This window comes from Dromaius novaehollandiae, chromosome 1 (assembly GCF_036370855.1).
Source record: "Dromaius novaehollandiae isolate bDroNov1 chromosome 1, bDroNov1.hap1, whole genome shotgun sequence".
Classification (NCBI taxonomy): domain Eukaryota; kingdom Metazoa; phylum Chordata; class Aves; order Casuariiformes; family Dromaiidae; genus Dromaius; species Dromaius novaehollandiae.
In genome coordinates this window covers 24,286,059-24,303,872 of record NC_088098.1, presented here as the reverse complement: position 1 = coordinate 24,303,872, position 17,814 = coordinate 24,286,059, and the positions used below count along the sequence as shown (strand labels likewise).

General features: G+C 38.4%; 2 protein-coding genes across 4 annotated transcripts in view; both read left to right on the top strand.

Moving 5' to 3' along the window:
- CAPZA2 (capping actin protein of muscle Z-line subunit alpha 2) overlaps positions 1–3,560 on the top strand; it is a 33,387-nt gene extending 29,827 nt beyond the window's left edge. The window contains exons 9-10 of one of the 3 annotated variants that reach the window (XM_026097350.2): positions 1,454–1,516; positions 2,559–3,560. In XM_026097350.2, coding sequence (XP_025953135.2) covers positions 1,454–1,516; positions 2,559–2,699 — 204 coding nt within the window. In that variant the 3' untranslated portion in view covers positions 2,700–3,560. Of the gene's footprint in view, positions 1–1,453; positions 1,517–1,775; positions 1,909–2,220 lie in introns of those variants that run through there. The other 2 variants (XM_064507375.1, XM_026097349.2) reach the window with 2 other exon arrangements.
- A 14,045-nt stretch (positions 3,561–17,605) lies between these two features.
- Positions 17,606–17,814, top strand: part of ST7 (suppression of tumorigenicity 7) — a 158,879-nt gene continuing 158,670 nt past the window's right edge. The window contains exon 1 of the mRNA XM_064507367.1: positions 17,606–17,627. The gene's annotated coding sequence lies outside the window, so the exon portion shown is untranslated. The remainder of the gene's footprint in view (positions 17,628–17,814) is intronic.

Here is a 17,814-nt window from a genome sequence, read left to right as displayed (position 1 = left end):
ATGAGTACTTGTGGTGAAGATTATTTTCTTATCCATGATTTCTCTCTTAAACCAAAGGGGAACTCTTACCCCGGCATTCCTGCTTTCATTAGCAGAGCATTTGAAATTAGTGCCTCAGTTTTCTGAAAGGTCAAACCCTTTCATTCCAAAACTCACTTCCACTTGGTCTGCACCTTCTCCTGGTCTCCAGAGGCACTCTCACAGCTGCTAGGTGCAGTTTGACAGAAACTTTAAATCAATTTAAGTCGAAGCTGCCGTAGTCTTTCCCCAGTCATTTAATCCAGTCTCATTTCTTGCCTTAGCACTAGCGTTCCATCATTGGTGGTGATTAAGCTCAAAAAACTGATCTTGTAGGCGCAAGGGACCATGTGGGACCAGAACGGTCTTAACTTGCAGCAGGTTCTGGAGAAACACGCTTTTAGGAATGTCCCCAACACCCAGTCAAAAGTTTGGGAATTCATGGCACCTCACTTGTTTCTTGACACCTCTTTCAAGCTAACTTGTCTGCAGATTGACTGAGTGGGTCTCTGGATATTTTTTTTTAAAACAAAAAAAAAACCCCACACACACTTGAAAACTTAAGGATGAGGCCTCAAGACAAGACCTTGTTTATCAGTCATGATTAGATTTTGAAATTGGGGTGCATTGCACCTTTTTTTTTTTTTTTTTTTTTTTCTCCAAGGCATACTTGTAGATATTTTTAGAAAACCAGGTATATAAAGTTGAGGTTTTCTGCCTCAACTCAGTTGCCTGATGCAAAACCTTTTCACTTGAGCAAATTTGGGGGGGGGGGGGGGGGGGGTTGTTTATATGCTGCATACTCTTTGGTTAACTGATGTGCTTGAAGTTTTCCTGAATTTGTAGTGAAGATTCGACATCGATAATGTTAGCATCTATACTTTGCATGTTTTTAGAGATTTACATGTGTGGTGTGATAATTCCAAACACTGTTCTGTTCATATGTCTTTTAGGCAAACCAACCATAGTATTTTTAATCAAGCTGTTTTAAAAAGCTCTGTGGTAATCTTTATGCTTTTTGCAGTTGCACTGTTTTGAAATTTATATATATATAATTACAATATTATAACATTAATAATATTATATCATATAAATGATATAAATATCATTTGCCACCATCAGTAAATCTGTCAGCTTGTTGCATGTAAATAAAACAATACTGCTTTGTACTTAGTAGATTTGCTTCCTCATAATTTTAGTTTGTACTCTGAACCAGCACAACACTGAAGAGTAATTCAGGTGTAACACTGAAGTACGTGGCATGTGTATTTTGGAAGTATGTTTGGTTCAACTGGTTTTAGCCCTTAAATGGTCAAGTGTTCTCATGGAGTCTAACTGACATCCTTCATAGTTATAGGGAAAAAAACGCAAGTCAGTTGGTCTTCATAGAATCGTGCTGTACATCAGGCCTAATTCAAATGCTTTCTTTTTCTAGAATGAAGCCCAGACAGCAAAGGAATTTATAAAAATTGTAGAGGCTGCAGAAAATGAGTATCAGGTAGGTTGGAAACAAATATTATACCCTCACTCATATGTAAAAGAATACTATATACTTAACCAAAGCTAGTATTCTGTAATTAGCAAGCTTGATTTACTGAAGTAGGAAACCTGGCTTTTTGTTGGAAAATAAAAATCAAAGCTTCTCACTTAGACTAGCTGTTTCAGCTTATGTTTCTGAAATTTATATTAAGATAATACAGTTCTTTACAAATATAGATAGATTACATGTTGCTGTTAACTGTATCCTCCTTCTCCAGACCTCCTGGTGATTGCACTCACCTATTTACCTTTACATTAGAAGGCACTTTTTGAGAGCAGAAAGTACATCTCTGCAGTGCCCAGCGTGATCGAATATCAGTGTTTCTGATCTCTTTAAGTTTTATTGTATTCTGTAAGTGGAATTTTTCTGTAAATTCTGTTCAGAGGATACTGTAAAGCAGTTTTGTTAAATATGACTGTAAGCATTAACCATTTCAATTACTCATTACAAATTTTCATTTTAAAATTAGAAGTATAGCTGTTCTTGATATGCTCTATAGGAGTGGCTTTATGTTCACTTAGGCCATTAACATATCGTAAGTTTCAGACACAGTATACTTTGTCAGTTTAAAAAAAAAAAGTTCTTTAACAAAAATTTACTAAGCCAGCATCACATGCATTATATTTGTTTATGCTGTTTTGGACTGACTACTATCCCCACAGAAAACACAGTGGAAGACTTTGGTGTCTGGAATTAATGTATGAGCTAACTCTGCTGACCAGCATGTATTCATGTTGCTGATTAACCACACCATCATTTGCTGAAACACCTGCTTTAGAGCCAGGTTTATTGCATCTGTCTTTCTGTAACTTTCTTCACACAGTTTCAACCTAGATCTAATAGCTTACCTTCATAAACGATGATGTTAATTTAGCATATTTTTAATAAAACTGTTTAAGAGGTATCAAACCATTCAAAATCACTTAACTTTTTATATAACATGCTAGTTCTGCTCTTCATGTGTCTTTTTGTTTTGTATGACTTTACCTGTGTTTAACAGACTGCTATCAGTGAGAATTATCAGACTATGTCGGACACTACTTTCAAGGCCTTACGTCGACAATTGCCAGTTACCCGCACCAAGATTGACTGGAACAAGATCCTTAGCTATAAGATTGGAAAAGAGATGCAGAATGCTTAAAATGAACGTTGCATGACTGGATCATTTTAGTGTCCTTGTATACAAATAAAAATTACTGCAAAAAGTATTTGGAACTGTTGAATCACCCAGTCAGCATGGGCTTTTGCCATTGAAAATCACTGTAAGTAGTTTGGTTAGAGCACAAAGCTTAGCTAATTGATCTTTTTTTCCTTTTTCTTTCTTTTCAGAGGGTTGCAACTTCAGTATAGCTGAATAACTTCCTTTAGAGTTTCTGTTTTACCTTTATTTTTTTATAATGAAGAGACCATGCCTTCAGTTTTCAATTACAAATTAAGAACAGTTTGAAAAATATTTTTGCATACAATAACCCTTTCTCTTGCTTTCATGTGAGATGGACAACTTCCAAAATTTGCTGGATTCCTTCAAGAGCCCATTATTGTGCATTGCTAGGTCAAGCTCAACTTGGAGTTAGCCATAGGTGCTGTTGAAATCATCTATCCTTTCATTGTGTGTAAAACTGGGGAAAGCATTTTCTATATTGTTTAAACCTTTCAGAATACTTATTTAGCTAGCTCCGTGTTAACTAAACTTTAAAAAAAAAAAAAAACAAAAACAAAAAAAAACAAGGCCAAGGTCTAATGCTGTTTTAAGATTTTGAAATTAAATAAAAGTACTTATTTCAGAAATGCATTTAATGCTTTGTTCCTGACAATTACTTAAATGAGCTCAAACTCCATCTGCCCCTTGAGTTTTTTTTATCATAAAGCCACAAATGTATTATAACAAGGCATATTGTAATATATATAATCCTGTACTCTTACCATGTCTGTCAATTTATTTTTTCTTGGATTGAAATGTACTAAAATTCAATGTGACATTAAAATGCAAATTTTCTATTTATTTGAGTATCAAATTGCTTCCTGATAAAGCCTATTTTGTGGTGTTTATATATATTTTTGAAATGCTGCTTAAAGCAGCCACAAACTTTTGGCCTGTTGGCTATAATTGCATGTTCTCAGTGTATTTGGAGATTGTAGTATCATCATCCACTATTTCCATCTACATTTAAGAAACATCTACATATGGAAGTCTACTTAAAATTTGTAGCTTATAGCTTCATATTGGCTACAGGGAATGGAAGAAACTACAAGACCAAAAATAACAAATTTGTCTGGAGAATACTTTCCCTGGCTGATATATCTGGTATTGAAAATGGACTTTGGATTTTTAAGAGTGCAGACAAAATCCTTCATAGACATCATTTTTAATTGAATGAAAACATACTTTAAAAGATGCTACCTAATGATATGCTCATGATGGTAAATTAAAGAGCTTTTTTGTATTGAGAAGGTAGGTATTTATGCAGACTCCTAAAACAGTGAAGCTCACACACAGGATTTGTATATCGTTGTTTACAGCATGAGCCAATTAATCACCTTTAGTTGTAATTACAGCACAGCAAGAGAAAGAATCTAGACTTGACTGAGTAAAAAATGTACACACAAAGGAGTATATTGTTAAAATTTTAATAGCAATATCCCAATATTCTGTTCTTCAGTGCTTTTGTATAAAGGAGTATAGAATTAACTGAAGTTCTTTAAATTGCCGCTACTTACAGTACTAAACTGTATAGTAGAAGACTGGGCTTTGTTCTGCCACAGTCTTCCTGGAGAGTTGCCCTCTTAATTGTCTTCCTATATCAGCTATTGTACCATGTTATTTTTGTCATTTAAAAGAAAGTTTCTAAAAGCTATATATAAGCTCATTACAGATCCTGAGTCACTGTCTAGTCAGTCTGTCTATCTTCATTAAGATCTAAATACAAACTTTGTAATAGTGTTTCCTTCAACATATTTAAGAACAAGCTAAAGAATAGGAGACAGTGAATTGGACAGTTATGAGAATTGTTGATGGCAACAATGGTGCAAATAAGTATTCTAGTTGTTAGAATATTGCTTATGACCGGAATCAGCACTGGCTAAAAGTCAGAATGCTATTTTTCTTACCTCAAACAAAAATCTAATTTTAAATATATTCCTAATAAAGAGGTATTTTTACCATAAAGAGCTTTATTATTGTGTTTCCCTCTCTGTTCATTCAGTCCCTGGATAGCCAGCTCCTTATCTTCTAAGAATAGTATCCTGCAGGCTCAATTCTGTCCGTAGGGTGACATAAATAGATTTGTATTGCTGATTGTTTTTCCTCTTGTGTTAATTTTTAGTCTGTGAGCCAGTTCTACACCTTGAGCATCAGATTTATTAAGTTACAGCTTCAATAATGCAACTTACAAGTAAATCAAGTATTCTGTTACTACTTCTAAACAGCATATTATATCAAACTTGGGGGTGATGACTCTCCAGATGAAGCTGACCTGAGTTTATCAGTTGAGGCACATGGTAAACTTGGAGTTCTTAATTTCTCTCAGATTTTCTGGATGTCACTTGTACTGCTTTTATTTCTACCCCTGCCCCCTCTAAGGTGGAGAACTTCAGAGCTTGTTTAGTAGGCTTTAGGGTATTTTGTGTAGGTAAGGCACTTTTTCTGAGAAATTTTGCTGTGGCAAGTGTCTTAATGTGAATTAATATTTATTATATTCTATTTTAAAATATAAAGACAAACTTTGTATTGTGGAATGTTGATGTACTAGACATTATGACTTGTAATATGGACATGTAAAATGCTTGCATGTATGAAATGTATTGCATCTTATGCATCTCAGTGCCCCTTTTTTACTAGGTAATTTTTAAGTAATATGCAAGTAAATAATCTCTGGACATCTGGAACAGGTGCTTCCGCTTCTGCTCTCAAGTTCTCCTGAGCAGCCCCTTTTTGTATGTCTGTCTTAAAATTCATACTGGAGGTGGACTAAGATCTAATACTGTAATTTTGTTCACCTTACTGCTGCTTGCACTCTACACACTGTAAGCAGTGCTTCCTGCTGATTCAGTCAGGACCACCAAAACATAGTTCATTAGTAGTTAGTAAGTGGTTATTCAGCCTGGAGTTGAATCCGTTGTATCAAATTAAACATCATAACAGATGTCTTCACTTTAGGGGAAGACTGCAGCCGGATCTACACCAGTGTTGTCGTTTTGTGCAGTTTTGGAGTAAATCCTTCTCTCATGCCCACTTATCATATATCGGTTTGGCTCACTGAGCAGTTTTTGGTGCACTTGAGTTCATTTCCTTTTGGAGAACTCTAAATTGGAAACTGCTGTAGGTGTGTACCAGATGTGCTCCAACTCCTAATGGCAACATGAGTCCATAGCAATGATTAGTCCTTCAGACAGCTTGAAAACCATGTATGTGTTGAGGATGGCTGGAAGACTGGACTATATCTAGCCTTCAGCAAATTTCAAGACTACATATAGTACAGGTATAGAGGTGAACATCAACTGCTTTGTTCTGTGGATTCACTCCTATTGTACTGAATTACTTGCTGATACAGACATAGCTTCTGCCACATTCATTTACTGGAAAGACTGAAACTGTTCTTCCTCTGGTGCAACTGTAAACTAGGTTTAGATTAAACTTAGACTTTGTTCATAAACATGAAGTGTCAATTTTTGTGTGACAGTGTCAACTTTATAATCCATTTAAACTTTTCTGTGGAAAGAAGAAATTTACTTCCAATTAAAACACGCACAGATGTCGCAATTTATTCCCATGGCTAAGGGAAAGGAACAGTGAGAGCCATCTGTGCTTCTTTACTCCTGTTTAAAAAAAAAAAAAAGGTTTTCATATTAGTAATATTTTTCTCAGCTACTGTCATTGTCTTACTTGTAACTGGAATTGTTCAGCACATTTTGATGCATGTGCGAGGATAAAAGCAATAGTATTTGCCTTAAAGAATATATTCTGTAAACAAGATTTTGTTTTCCATCTTTCCTTCCAAATCAACAAGAAATGTGCAAGTGCAGATCAGTTAAGGGTTTTTATTCCTCTTAGGTACAGAGGAGCATGCAGGATTCTTGCCTGAATAGCTCTGGTTTGGAATAACTTAACAAAGAAACATTTTAGACAACTTCCAGCTTATGGGATTTTAAATGTTCTTGCAAAAGTAGTACTTGGGTTTGTTTGGTGTTTGGGGTGGAGGGACATAATTGTGACTTTTACTAAATACTTATTTAAGTTTTGTGTTGAAATGTGCTTAAATATTTTTTTTAATGCCAAGTGTATACAGAGTACAGTTACTGCAGTAATCAGTGAAAGAACTTTGAATATTTTTTTTAATAAGTAGTTTCTCAGTATGTAACTCCAAAGTTTGAGTTACTCTTCAAGAATAGTTAAGTATGATAATGTAAAGGCTGAGTTATGGCTTTGGCACAACAATATGAACAGCAAGACAAGCAGTGTTCAGGGATGGGGGGAGGTCAGAGGAATGTGTTCACAACCTCTCTTTGCAAGTGAAAGTTTCCTCAAAGGGATTATCAGTTACTGTTTAGTAGGCGACAGCCTGCTAAGGCAAAAGTTATCCCACGTGGTACATCTGGAACTGAGGCTACTTTCCTATAACGTAGAGAAGAGAGTTAAAGTCCCAACAGGTAGAGGCAGTGTGTCTCTCTGGAATAAATGCTCTTATATAATTGGCTAAAAGAAGACTACTCTATCTCCTCCTTTACAGATAAAGTGTTTATGCACCTAACTAAAAAATCACAGCCATGAGCTCTGAAGTGGAGGAAAAGTATCTGAATTTCGTCATCTGAAGATGTAATGAATTTTAAGTGGTGGAGGGGTCCTGTTTTGGGGGGGGAGGGTTGGGGGTTGGAATTTTTTTTATGGGGGGGGGGTTACCTCCTTGAGCAGACTCCCTGCTCCATGTGCTCTTTTCTTAGGTACTGGATTGTGGCATGTATTGTCACAGCACTGTGCATTTTGTTGCAGAAGCCAGCTGCCTAAGAGGAGGTGCCCAATTCTAGATCTATTCAAATGCTTCCTGCACTATTGAGGTGCCAGAAGGGTCAGTCATGCAGCTAGGGGCCCAAATACAGTCCTTGGATTTGGGATACCATCATACTGCCTTTTTCTAGCTACAGCAATGTATCTAGTTATAATGCAAAATGAGTAGCCAGATAGTAAAAGGTACAAGAATGTGATCTATTACTGTTTTCCTAAAGAAGGAAAGGTGCCAAGTGTTTCCACTTAAAGTAAGTCTCCTGTTGCAGCCTGGAAAGTGAGAGTCTGACACAGCAGCCCTGAGGAAATGGATCAGTTCACTTAAAAACAAAGTTATATTTGAAAAGTGCAGCTCTTCTGATGGAGTCTGGCAGAGCGCTTGAAATGGGATGTCTCTGGCTTGCAGCGCCTGCGAGCTAGGCCCTCTACTGTCTGTCTGTACAGCAACCTTCTCGGGTATGCCTGCTGTTCTTGCTGTGCCTTGCAAAGGGCAAGGGCAAGTATTGCTCAAGGTGTTCTTCCTATTTTTGCACAGTCCATCTTAATCGAATCAGAATTTCTGAAGATACCGTCCCAAGTACCTCTGTGTACTTGTGTGTTGCCCTGGCACTTTTTTTTCTGTCTGTTGGTCTAACAATGTGCATTAATTTCCATGTAACTTGGAAACTGGGGAAGGAAGCTTGGAAAAGAAGTAAGCTAATTACAAAACGAGTATTCAAAAGATGAGCAGACTTTTAAAAAACATTTTTTAGTTTTGCTGTGACACTTCAGATTACTATTGGCATAAGCAACTGAAGTAGAAATCTGAGCTTCCAAGAGCCATTACCGGTTTTAAACTAACTCGTGCGTCCTTCTTTCCTCTTACAAGATGCTGCATTGTTAAACCAGCTTTCAGATGACATAACATTGGGAAACTGCAGTTCTTTCACTTCATTGTAAAAATATGAGCTTGAGGTAGCTGAAGTATAGTTGGCCAAAAAGCAGCTGGGAATAAAGACTCCCAAATTCAGATATTTGATTGGAAGAACTCCTAATAGTCTGATTAAAAATCTTGAAATCCTTGAACAGAAAGCAAAAGCTTGCTTTTTTTTCTAGTTTTTTCTTCCACAGTGTGACAGGATCATCTGCATCTTAGCCAGTCTTGATAGAGCAGACAAGTATCTGCCCTGCAAAAAGCCAGCCAGTAACTGAGATTTGTTCTCCTGTCTAAGCCCCTTTAGGACTTCAGTATCTTTATTATTAGCTAGATATTCAGAAAAGTTAAATCTTCCTTGCTGCATATTAAGGCCTTTTTACTCTAACTATGAGCATACAGAATAAGCTGTTCCCATTTTCTTTGCAATAGTTTTTATGTATTTGAAGACTATCTTCAGACTCTGCAGCTTTTAGGCTAAAGACTGATTCCAGCAGCTCTTGTTTCAAAGTGAAATCCAATACTTCAGTCATTTCTCAACATCCTGCTTTTAGGATGGGAAGGGGAGTTGTTTGTTTTTGTCTTCGCTCTTGCTAATTGGTCCAGATGCTGTTGCAAGCTACTATGATATTAACATAGTAGTTTGAATTCCTTGTGCTAGAAGCTGGCCTTGAATGCTGTGGTATCTTCTAGTGTTATCTTTAGCAGCAATGAGAAGATTTTTGTTATAATTTTAACATTATAACACGTGCTTAAAAAAAATACTGGTTATGTGTGCCTTATGTTACCCTTGTGTAGTGAGAAAGTAGGCACTGGGAGTATATGAAAATGAGACCATTTTGTATCTTACTGCTGTGGACCAGACAACAAGTTCAGAACTAAGGGTGTCCTGGCATGAAGAGTTGATGGCTGCTGTGAGCTTACTCAGGGTCATCAGCTAGGTCCTTGTTACCTGGAATATTCCTGCTGATGGCAGTTTATCTATCAGTAATCTGTAGGCACTGATGTCCATCAAAACTGAAGAGGTGAAATGCCTCTTGTGTCTTGCAGCTCTCACATTCACTGATAGGAAGTACATAATATGCTTTTTCCTGCCTTTCTTCTATGTGCAGGAAAAGAAAAGGAGTAGGTGATCAATCAGACCACCGATTGTCGCTCACCACTAGTGTGTTGACAAAGCAACCTATCGTAGGGGTCAGTGAGGATAACTCGTTCTCAGAAGCACTGATGCTCATCTCACTACTCCTGCCATGTACTGGTGAAGACTAGATTGTAGCTGGCATAACACCCATGCATGCATTTTCCATATGGCCTATCAGCTCTGCATGGAGGGAAAGGTAGTATCTTTGCTCCAGCCAAGCTAGCCAGAACTTCTAGCAGGTATCAGTGGAGCCTGTGTCATTCAAGAGCCTGTTTAAAGTTCCTGTCGGCTTGTGCTGAGTATGAAAACAGCCCTTTAACTGTCACAGATGTCAGGAGCAAGCTCAATTGCAGAAGAATAGATATCTGAGATACTCAGCTAAGAAAAGTAAATGGCTGATACTAACAAAGAATTGAAGTGCTGCTTCTCTGCAAGGGCTTTGCTGCAAGGCCAGGACACAGCTTGCCAGGTAACTGGATTTTCAGGTGATTCACTTGTACTCTATTGATTAAATTGTTGGAAAAAAGACCTTCCATATGATTATTTGTGCTTACAGATAAGGTTGGGGAATGCTGGGGGGAAAGGATGGCAGTGTGCAGGGGAAGCTAACTGCTCTCCCACTCATTTTTTCATCTTGTTCTTTCTCCCTGCTGCCATTCAGAGCAACAGATTCAGTCAGCAGGATAAAGGTGAATTAGCTTCTCCAGCTGCATTGACTGTGACTGAACAGGAAGCAAAGTAAGCCAATGCTGGAATTAAATGTAAATGAGGAATCATCATACATGCAAAATACATGTATTTCTTTGGAATTGAGGTGGGACAGAAGAATCCCAATTGGACTAGCAGAGGAAAAAAAATGCTGTTAAGACCAACTAGCCAGGGTAGACACAGACTAACTTGTCGGAAAGGGATTCACTAGTTGACGACTTAAAATCTCCCCAACACAGAAGACAGGAGTGCAGGATAGATGAGATGAAGACTTTGGGAACAGTCCATAGCTCAGGAGGAAAAAGGCCTAACAGCAATTTGGGGGGCATGGGGGGGAGCAGCACCAAGGGAGAATATACAAAAATCTATAATAAAAGAGGTGGGGGCAGCTGACCAAGAACATGCAAGCAAGCAAGCAAGGTTCTGTCTTCTCTTACTTTCTAAAAATGGCTGAATAGCAGAAGCACAAAGAAAAATAGAGAATTTATTTTTTAAGGGAAAAAGCACAGAAAGGGCAGGGCATATTGAAAAGGGAAGGAATTGAGAGCCACACAGACAACTAACTTGCCCCCACCTGTATGCAGGGCACACCTGATGCTGGGGCAGTCACTTCTATCAGACATCTTGCCGGTGGCTGTAGGAAGGAAGTGCGAACTGTCCTTACTAAAAGTTGTGTAAGCTGAGGAAGGAGAATGAGTCGGAGAGAGAGGAAGCAGCCAACAATACCTAGGCTCTACTCTCACGGTTCTGTATTTGTATAAAACTCTGGTGTACGCACTACTGAAGGTGTCCAAATGCTTCATTTGTGCATTGAGAACCATTGCAAAGCATTTTGGCACGGGGCCTGGGCCTGCTGCCTTGACCTTGGTGCCTCTTCCACCAGAAGAATGCTGCAGCATTCTGCTCACCCTACAGCTGTGGGGGGACCACCCTTTTCCCGCACAGCAGCAGCTGTTGGGATTTAGTATTTTGCCTCCATTTAATGTTCCTTTCAATCTTCCTTGATTATGGGTCTGCTAATGGGGGGGGGGGGGGGCAGGGAGAATAGTATATGTTGCGAGAAACCCAGAGTGTAATTTGCAGAAGTGCTTGCTGTTCCAAACTGAGGTCAGACTGCAATTGAGTAAGTACTGTGTAATAAGTGTTAAGCAATGCAAAAAATCCTGTATTAGTGGCTATACTTAGTGTTATTGTTTCTACATCACAGCTTACTGTTTGCAAAGGGGGTTGTGGGAAAGGTCTATTGAGATCTGTGAAGCACTTAGATAGTGTAGTGCTAAGCATCATCCATCAGGAAATTCTTACTGCTGTGTATGTTTTCAATAATAGGTAGTAAATTGGGACTGGTGATACTTCTTGAATAATGAGACTGCAAATATAATCTGGTACTGTTCAGTACAAAAAACCCACCTTGTTCTGGGCAAGTTAGTGGGGAGCTGGGAGAAATCTCCTACTGTGTCTCCTGGGACTGAAAACACCCCACCATCACCACCCTTGCTGCCATGTTTATAACAATGTCAGCTAAGGCTGCGCAAATCATGCTTGCCTGTGCAGTAAATTCAGAGCAGCATGGTAAGAGATAGTCAGTGGGATGGATATCAGCTAGCAATAATTTGTGATAGAGAAACTTTACTTTGGGTTGTACCACCTCTAGGAGTTAGTAGAAAGCAGAGAATCTTTTTCTGTACAAAGCAGGTGAGACTCCTGCATTACTGGGTACTGTTTTGGATTCTTCAGAAAGGAGATGAAATACAAAAATGTTATTTAAAAGTGTATCTATGGAGTAGAATTCAGCTATGTAGGTGTGAGTTTGGCTAAAGAGCCTGGAAGCTATTATAATAGGCAAATGTAGGAGAAAAGAGATAAGAATTATTCAGATTAATTTTAAGAGCGTAAAGAAGGCACACAGTTAAATTAATGAAAGAAAATTCTCTTTTTGAAAAACATGTTTTAGGTAACAAACGTGCGTGTCCAACTTCAATGCAAAGCATGACGTTGGCACCAGCAATTAATCCTGAGCTTTGCTGTAGGGTTTTGGGTAACCAAGATCCTTGTAACAGTAGTAAGTTTTAACTCTCTCCTTTTTAGACCCATCTCTTGCCCATGCAGGGGCGTGTAGGCAGTTTGGGGGATGTGTCAGTTCTTTCTAACAGACCAAAGAACACTTTATAGACAGGACTACGTCTCTGCAGCCACCAAGGAAGTGGTGCCTTTGTGGTTATTCTCTTCCTTCATTAGTATTTAGAGAATGGATTAGCTTAAGTACTCCAGTTTTACTCTTTGAAATGTCACTTCCACAGCCAGACCACTTTTACTGAAGAAATGGCTAGTAGTAGTTTTTCCTTTCCCAAACTCTCTCTATAATGGACTAAACCAGAGTTATCATAAGGTATCTTCTATTTTTTAGAGCTTTCTATTTAGGCAGAGGTTATTGGGTAAATTTACTCATTACACATCACAAAATGTTCCTCCTTTTTCCACAGTATTATAACCTAAATACAGTGAGGTAAATGTAATTTGGTGGTTTCATCATTATTAAAAGAGGATGCAGGATGGATTGAATGAAAAAGAGCTTAAGAAAGGTTTTGGAATACAAAGAATGGTTGCTGCATGGAAAGGAGACGTGAACCAGCAGCAGTATGACAGTCCAGACAAAAGAGCCTGGAGAGCAAGCGAGGGAGGGAATAAGGCAGGGTAAGGTGAAGCTGACCTGTAAGAAAGACAATGTTCTGAAGCTCGAATTTAAAGACAAAAGCTAATGGAGATTTTTCATCTGTGGAAAGGGAAAGAGGATTGGAATACCATGGTCTGCAGGGAGAGATTTTTCTCAGCAAAGACATATTGTGTGGATGCTAAGAGCTGAGACAAGCAGGCCATGTAGGAAGGAGTTGCATTAGACAAGGCAAGAGGATATTCTGCTATTTAATTTTGCAAAGGTTTAATAAGATATTTGGCTCAGGAGCCAAATCTAGTTGTAATATAATGAAATTGAGCGTGCCATTTGAATGCTACCTGCTTAGATTACAGAAGATGTGCTTCTTGCTATGTTTTTGTCTGCCTACAGTCAAAGCTATTCTTATCCTTCCTAACACTTGCCAGCTTCAAGCAGCGATAATTATCTGTATGTGACCCAGCCCTGTGACTTTTCTATTTCCTTAGTCTGAATTTCTGGGGACTAAGTAAAATATAAATGTCAGAGAATTCCTGTGTTTCTATCCATATATAGTTGGTGAAGTAACAGTGCTCAGCAAACTAAAAACCACTCTCGACATCTTATTTCTTAAGGGAAAAAAAGGATAGTGAAAGACCAGAAAAGTCAATGTCTTTCCACCTCCTGTACCTCCAAATTTTTCTCAGAAAAGAAAAGCAGATTTACTGTTTGGCTTCAATCCAAGGCATGGATGTGGAAAGCTGATCTATTGTCCTTTTCCTCAACCTGAATGGGGGAGGGAGAAGGCAGTGCCGGTTCCCCTCGTCTTTCAGCCATCTGTCTCTGCCTCCCTTTTCCTCCCACAACCTCATTTGCCTCCTGTGACGTACAGAACATGTGTGCAGGCAGATGCCAAATTCTGAGTTGCCAAGAGCTCCTTTTTGACTGGCAGTCAACCTTGCAGCTTTTATTATTTCTTTATGAATCCTCAGCACGTACAACCTTACACAGATACTGATGTGGCTTTGTACACCACCTGATTTTTATAAAGGATCTTCATAAAGTACTTCAATGACCATGTGTGTCAACCTACTATATAAAAAATACATAAGTGCTACTGGTGGATATTTCAGTGGAGTTTTTCAAAAACATTTCAATATGCCTTAGCAAATGTGCATATGTTTGGGAGGAAGAACTATGTCCTGCACTGATTTCTAATTATGCTCATATTCAAGGTGGAATTCCTATCTGATTTTAGGGAGGAAAAACTCATTTGCTAGGCCTAAAAGAAGGAAAGGAAAACTGGTGTTTTGGGGCTTTTGTTTGTTTGTTTTTTCTGATTAAGGTTTATTTTTAACACTGCCTGAAAATATTGAAACACTGTTCTGAGTTGCACTTAACTATTTGATAACTCCTTTCTTTGCAATGTGTTAACATTGACATCTTAGTGTTAACATTGACATCTTAGTGTTAACTGAGTCAGATCTAATTCAATTTTTGTGAACTATGTGCTTTGGCTGAGAACAGATTTTCATGTGTGTTTAATATGAGATATATGTTTTCTTTTATTCAGACTTTCGGATGTCTCAAAAGTGCTGGGTATGGTATCACATGAATTTTCCTCAAGTGCTTTCAGACAAATTAGCATGCATTTTATAACCATTATTGATTTCAGTTTAGACTGCCATCTCCAGTTCATCCCTGATATTGTTGAATATATTTCTGCAGATGTTTAATATGTACACTACATATGCTTAATATGTATGCTAGATATGCATGTGTGTATGTATCTACGTATATGTATATATATTGTTTAATATGTATCTAGGTTAAAAGGTCTCAGGTATGGAACCGCTTGTCAGGATTTAATTGCTAACCAGAAATCAGTTTAAGGCCTAGCTCTTCTGAACCAGGCAGACGCTTCCCAGTGTTCACAGACGTTTGAAGCCAATGTGTATATTGCTTACGCACCTTGCAAACATTCTCAGTAAATATATCTGGTAGTCTCTCTCTTGCTAAGAGTGCTTATGCAGTCTTACAGCTAGGGCTCTAAGGAGATTGTATATTAAAGGCCTAGGAAAAGTTATTGCTCTCTGAATTGTTCAGGCATAAGATATTTTAAGGTGAACTGTATTCTTTTAAAGAACTAAAAAAACCACTACCTTGGATCCTGAGCCATAGGAGCAGATGGACAGAATTTTGAAACTACACTGTTGTTTTATAGCAGTAGCATCTATTATTTCTTAATTGCCAGGACCCAAGTTCAAGAGTAAAGCTGACAACTTCACTGTACATAGTGCAGTACCTACAGCAATTGTCATTACTTCTACTTCCTGATTTAATTTAGCAAAGTCATCAACAGTCATATGAGAAACTAAGAACTCTGAAAATGATTTATGGCAAATAAGCTAGTAGTGTTTGCATTTATAGGCTACTTTGAGGTAGGAATTGGGATATTTGGGGAGCTGCATGAGAATTTAGTGGAAAAACTTAGCAGAAAGATAAAAGACTTTTTCAAACAATTTTTGTGTAATGATTACTTCAGTTGTATTCTGTTATGTCCTGACTGAGTGAGGTAGTTAGTGCCTTGAGCTAGATGACACTTAATAAAATTGGGTTTCTTTACAAAGCTGAACAGTTTCCTGCTTTTTTGACATGTAAGATATGTGTTTGAAGACTTTGTATTAATACTTGGCCCAATAGAAATGTAATTTCTCATATGACTGCACAAAGCTAGTCATGATTCAAAATATCCTAATGGGTAATTTCTGTTCACCTCATGCATGGTTTTTTGGGCACACATTTTTTTGTTGTTTTGTTTTAGTACACAGTGAGGAATCTGTTGGAGTGTCCTACTGGGAGTCTGAAGAGCTAGATTTTGTAGGCAGCTTTGCCACTGTGAGGCATTCTACCTGGCTTTGACTCTGGGCTCTTTTGTTTGTTTAAACACTATATGCTCACTGTAAAAAAACTGGAGCTCCATGGGTGAAAAACATGAAATCACTGCAAAATATTAGTAACTACTACAGTTCCCAGGGGAGAGAAAACAGTGGTTCTCAAAAGAAGAAAGGCATGAAATTAATAATTACATGCTTTAAGTGGGCGCACTTCACAGTATTTTGATCTTCTAGTCTTATAGCAGATATAAAGAAAATACAGCTGAAGAAACCAAAGCAGTCAACTCCTGTCTTTGAATAAAAGACAGTTTAATAGAAGGAAAAGGTTTTTAATAAAAATTTTAATGAAAAATAAATATTTCTAATAACACCATGTCTTTCATGTCCAAAAAAAGATCATCATATTTAATTTTGTAATATAGGCAATAATATTCTCAAAACCAAAATGTGTAGGGGAAACTTACGGAACTGAAAACTTTGTTTAATTTTTTTATCAATAGTTAAAAATGTGGTATGAATGTCTTAATTAAGAAGTAACTGTATTATGGAATAATGTATACTTTTTTCAGATGTGACTTAATTTTTTTTCCTTTTTAACTGGAAAGGGAAGCTTAAATATTTTAAGTGTGGTTTTCCTTGGTATGTAATTTGACTATAAATGTCCATGTAACAGTTGATTTGAAAATGCCATCTATATGTTCCAGTTAAAAATGTGTGATTTATTATAGGGAGTACTTTTTTTCTCTGTCAGTCTTGCTCCAATATTCTGATATTATCCCTTCCCTTAATCAGAAGATAGTATTGCTCTCTTCAACTGTATGAGACATAAAGGTAGCATTCCAGGTCTATCCATAAGTCCCATTGCATGGTTTGAAAGAATAAATTTGTGAATCTTCCTGTCTTTGCTACTACACGAAGGCATAAATTTGTAATCAGCTCAACTACAGATTTATTTTGCTGTAACATCTCATCTTTAGATACTGTAAGCATTGTGGAAAAGTTGTATTTACGATGTCTTATCTATGATGACTTTTTCCTTGGCAAATTAGAAAATCCCAGGATAGAGCGGCAATTATCAGTTTGAAAAATTCTATGGGATTGTTTGTTCTACTGGTGTTGCTTATTAGTACTAGCTATTTCTTAAGACACTGGGAAGCATTATCACATTCCTAACATTGTAGAAACATGCTTTATTTAAACTTTTTTGAATAAGACACTTATTTTTCTTGCCATAGTACCTTAAAGTGAGGAGTTTCACAGTTCAGGACTCTGCTGGGCATTGTACACTCAAATATACCTAAGAAAAAGCAAGGAAAATTGTAGTTTTATGCCTCTGATTCCATCAAAGTAAGACACTGCAAGATGGTTAAGCAGATAAACTGAAAAAATTTAAAAAACAATCCCCCGTGAGTCCTTTTTGGTCTTGAAGTTCTGTGGCAGCATGAAAACATCAGCTCAAGTTCTTGTTCAAAAATGTGAAGCCAAGAAACGATTGCGGTTTGCAGAGCCTCTTTGTCCCTCCGCGCGTCCCAGCGCAGCGGCGGCCGATGCGCGGGACCCCCTGACCCCCGGGCAGCCGGCGCAGACGGTCGCGGCGCGGGGCTTCACCCTGCTGGGCCGGCGCCACGGGGGTCTCGCACGCTCGGAGACGCCTCCGCGCTGCCCTGACCGTCCGAAAAGGTGGAGCCCCGGTCCCGGCCCGGGAGGGCAGGCTTGGGGCTGCCTCAGCAGCACCAGTCTGCCTGGGTCTGGGGACCTTTGGGTGAGTGTCTTCTCTGCCGGGGGGCTTCGGTCCCTCCCTTCACCAGCCGCCCACCCTCCGGGCCGGGGAGGAGCCCCGCGTTGCTGGCAGGGGTGGCTGCGTCCTGTCGCTCAAGGCTTCGCATAAAAACCGAGCCGCTAAGTCAAATTCGCTGCTGCGGCGTCCGCGGGCTCGCCGAGGAGTCCAT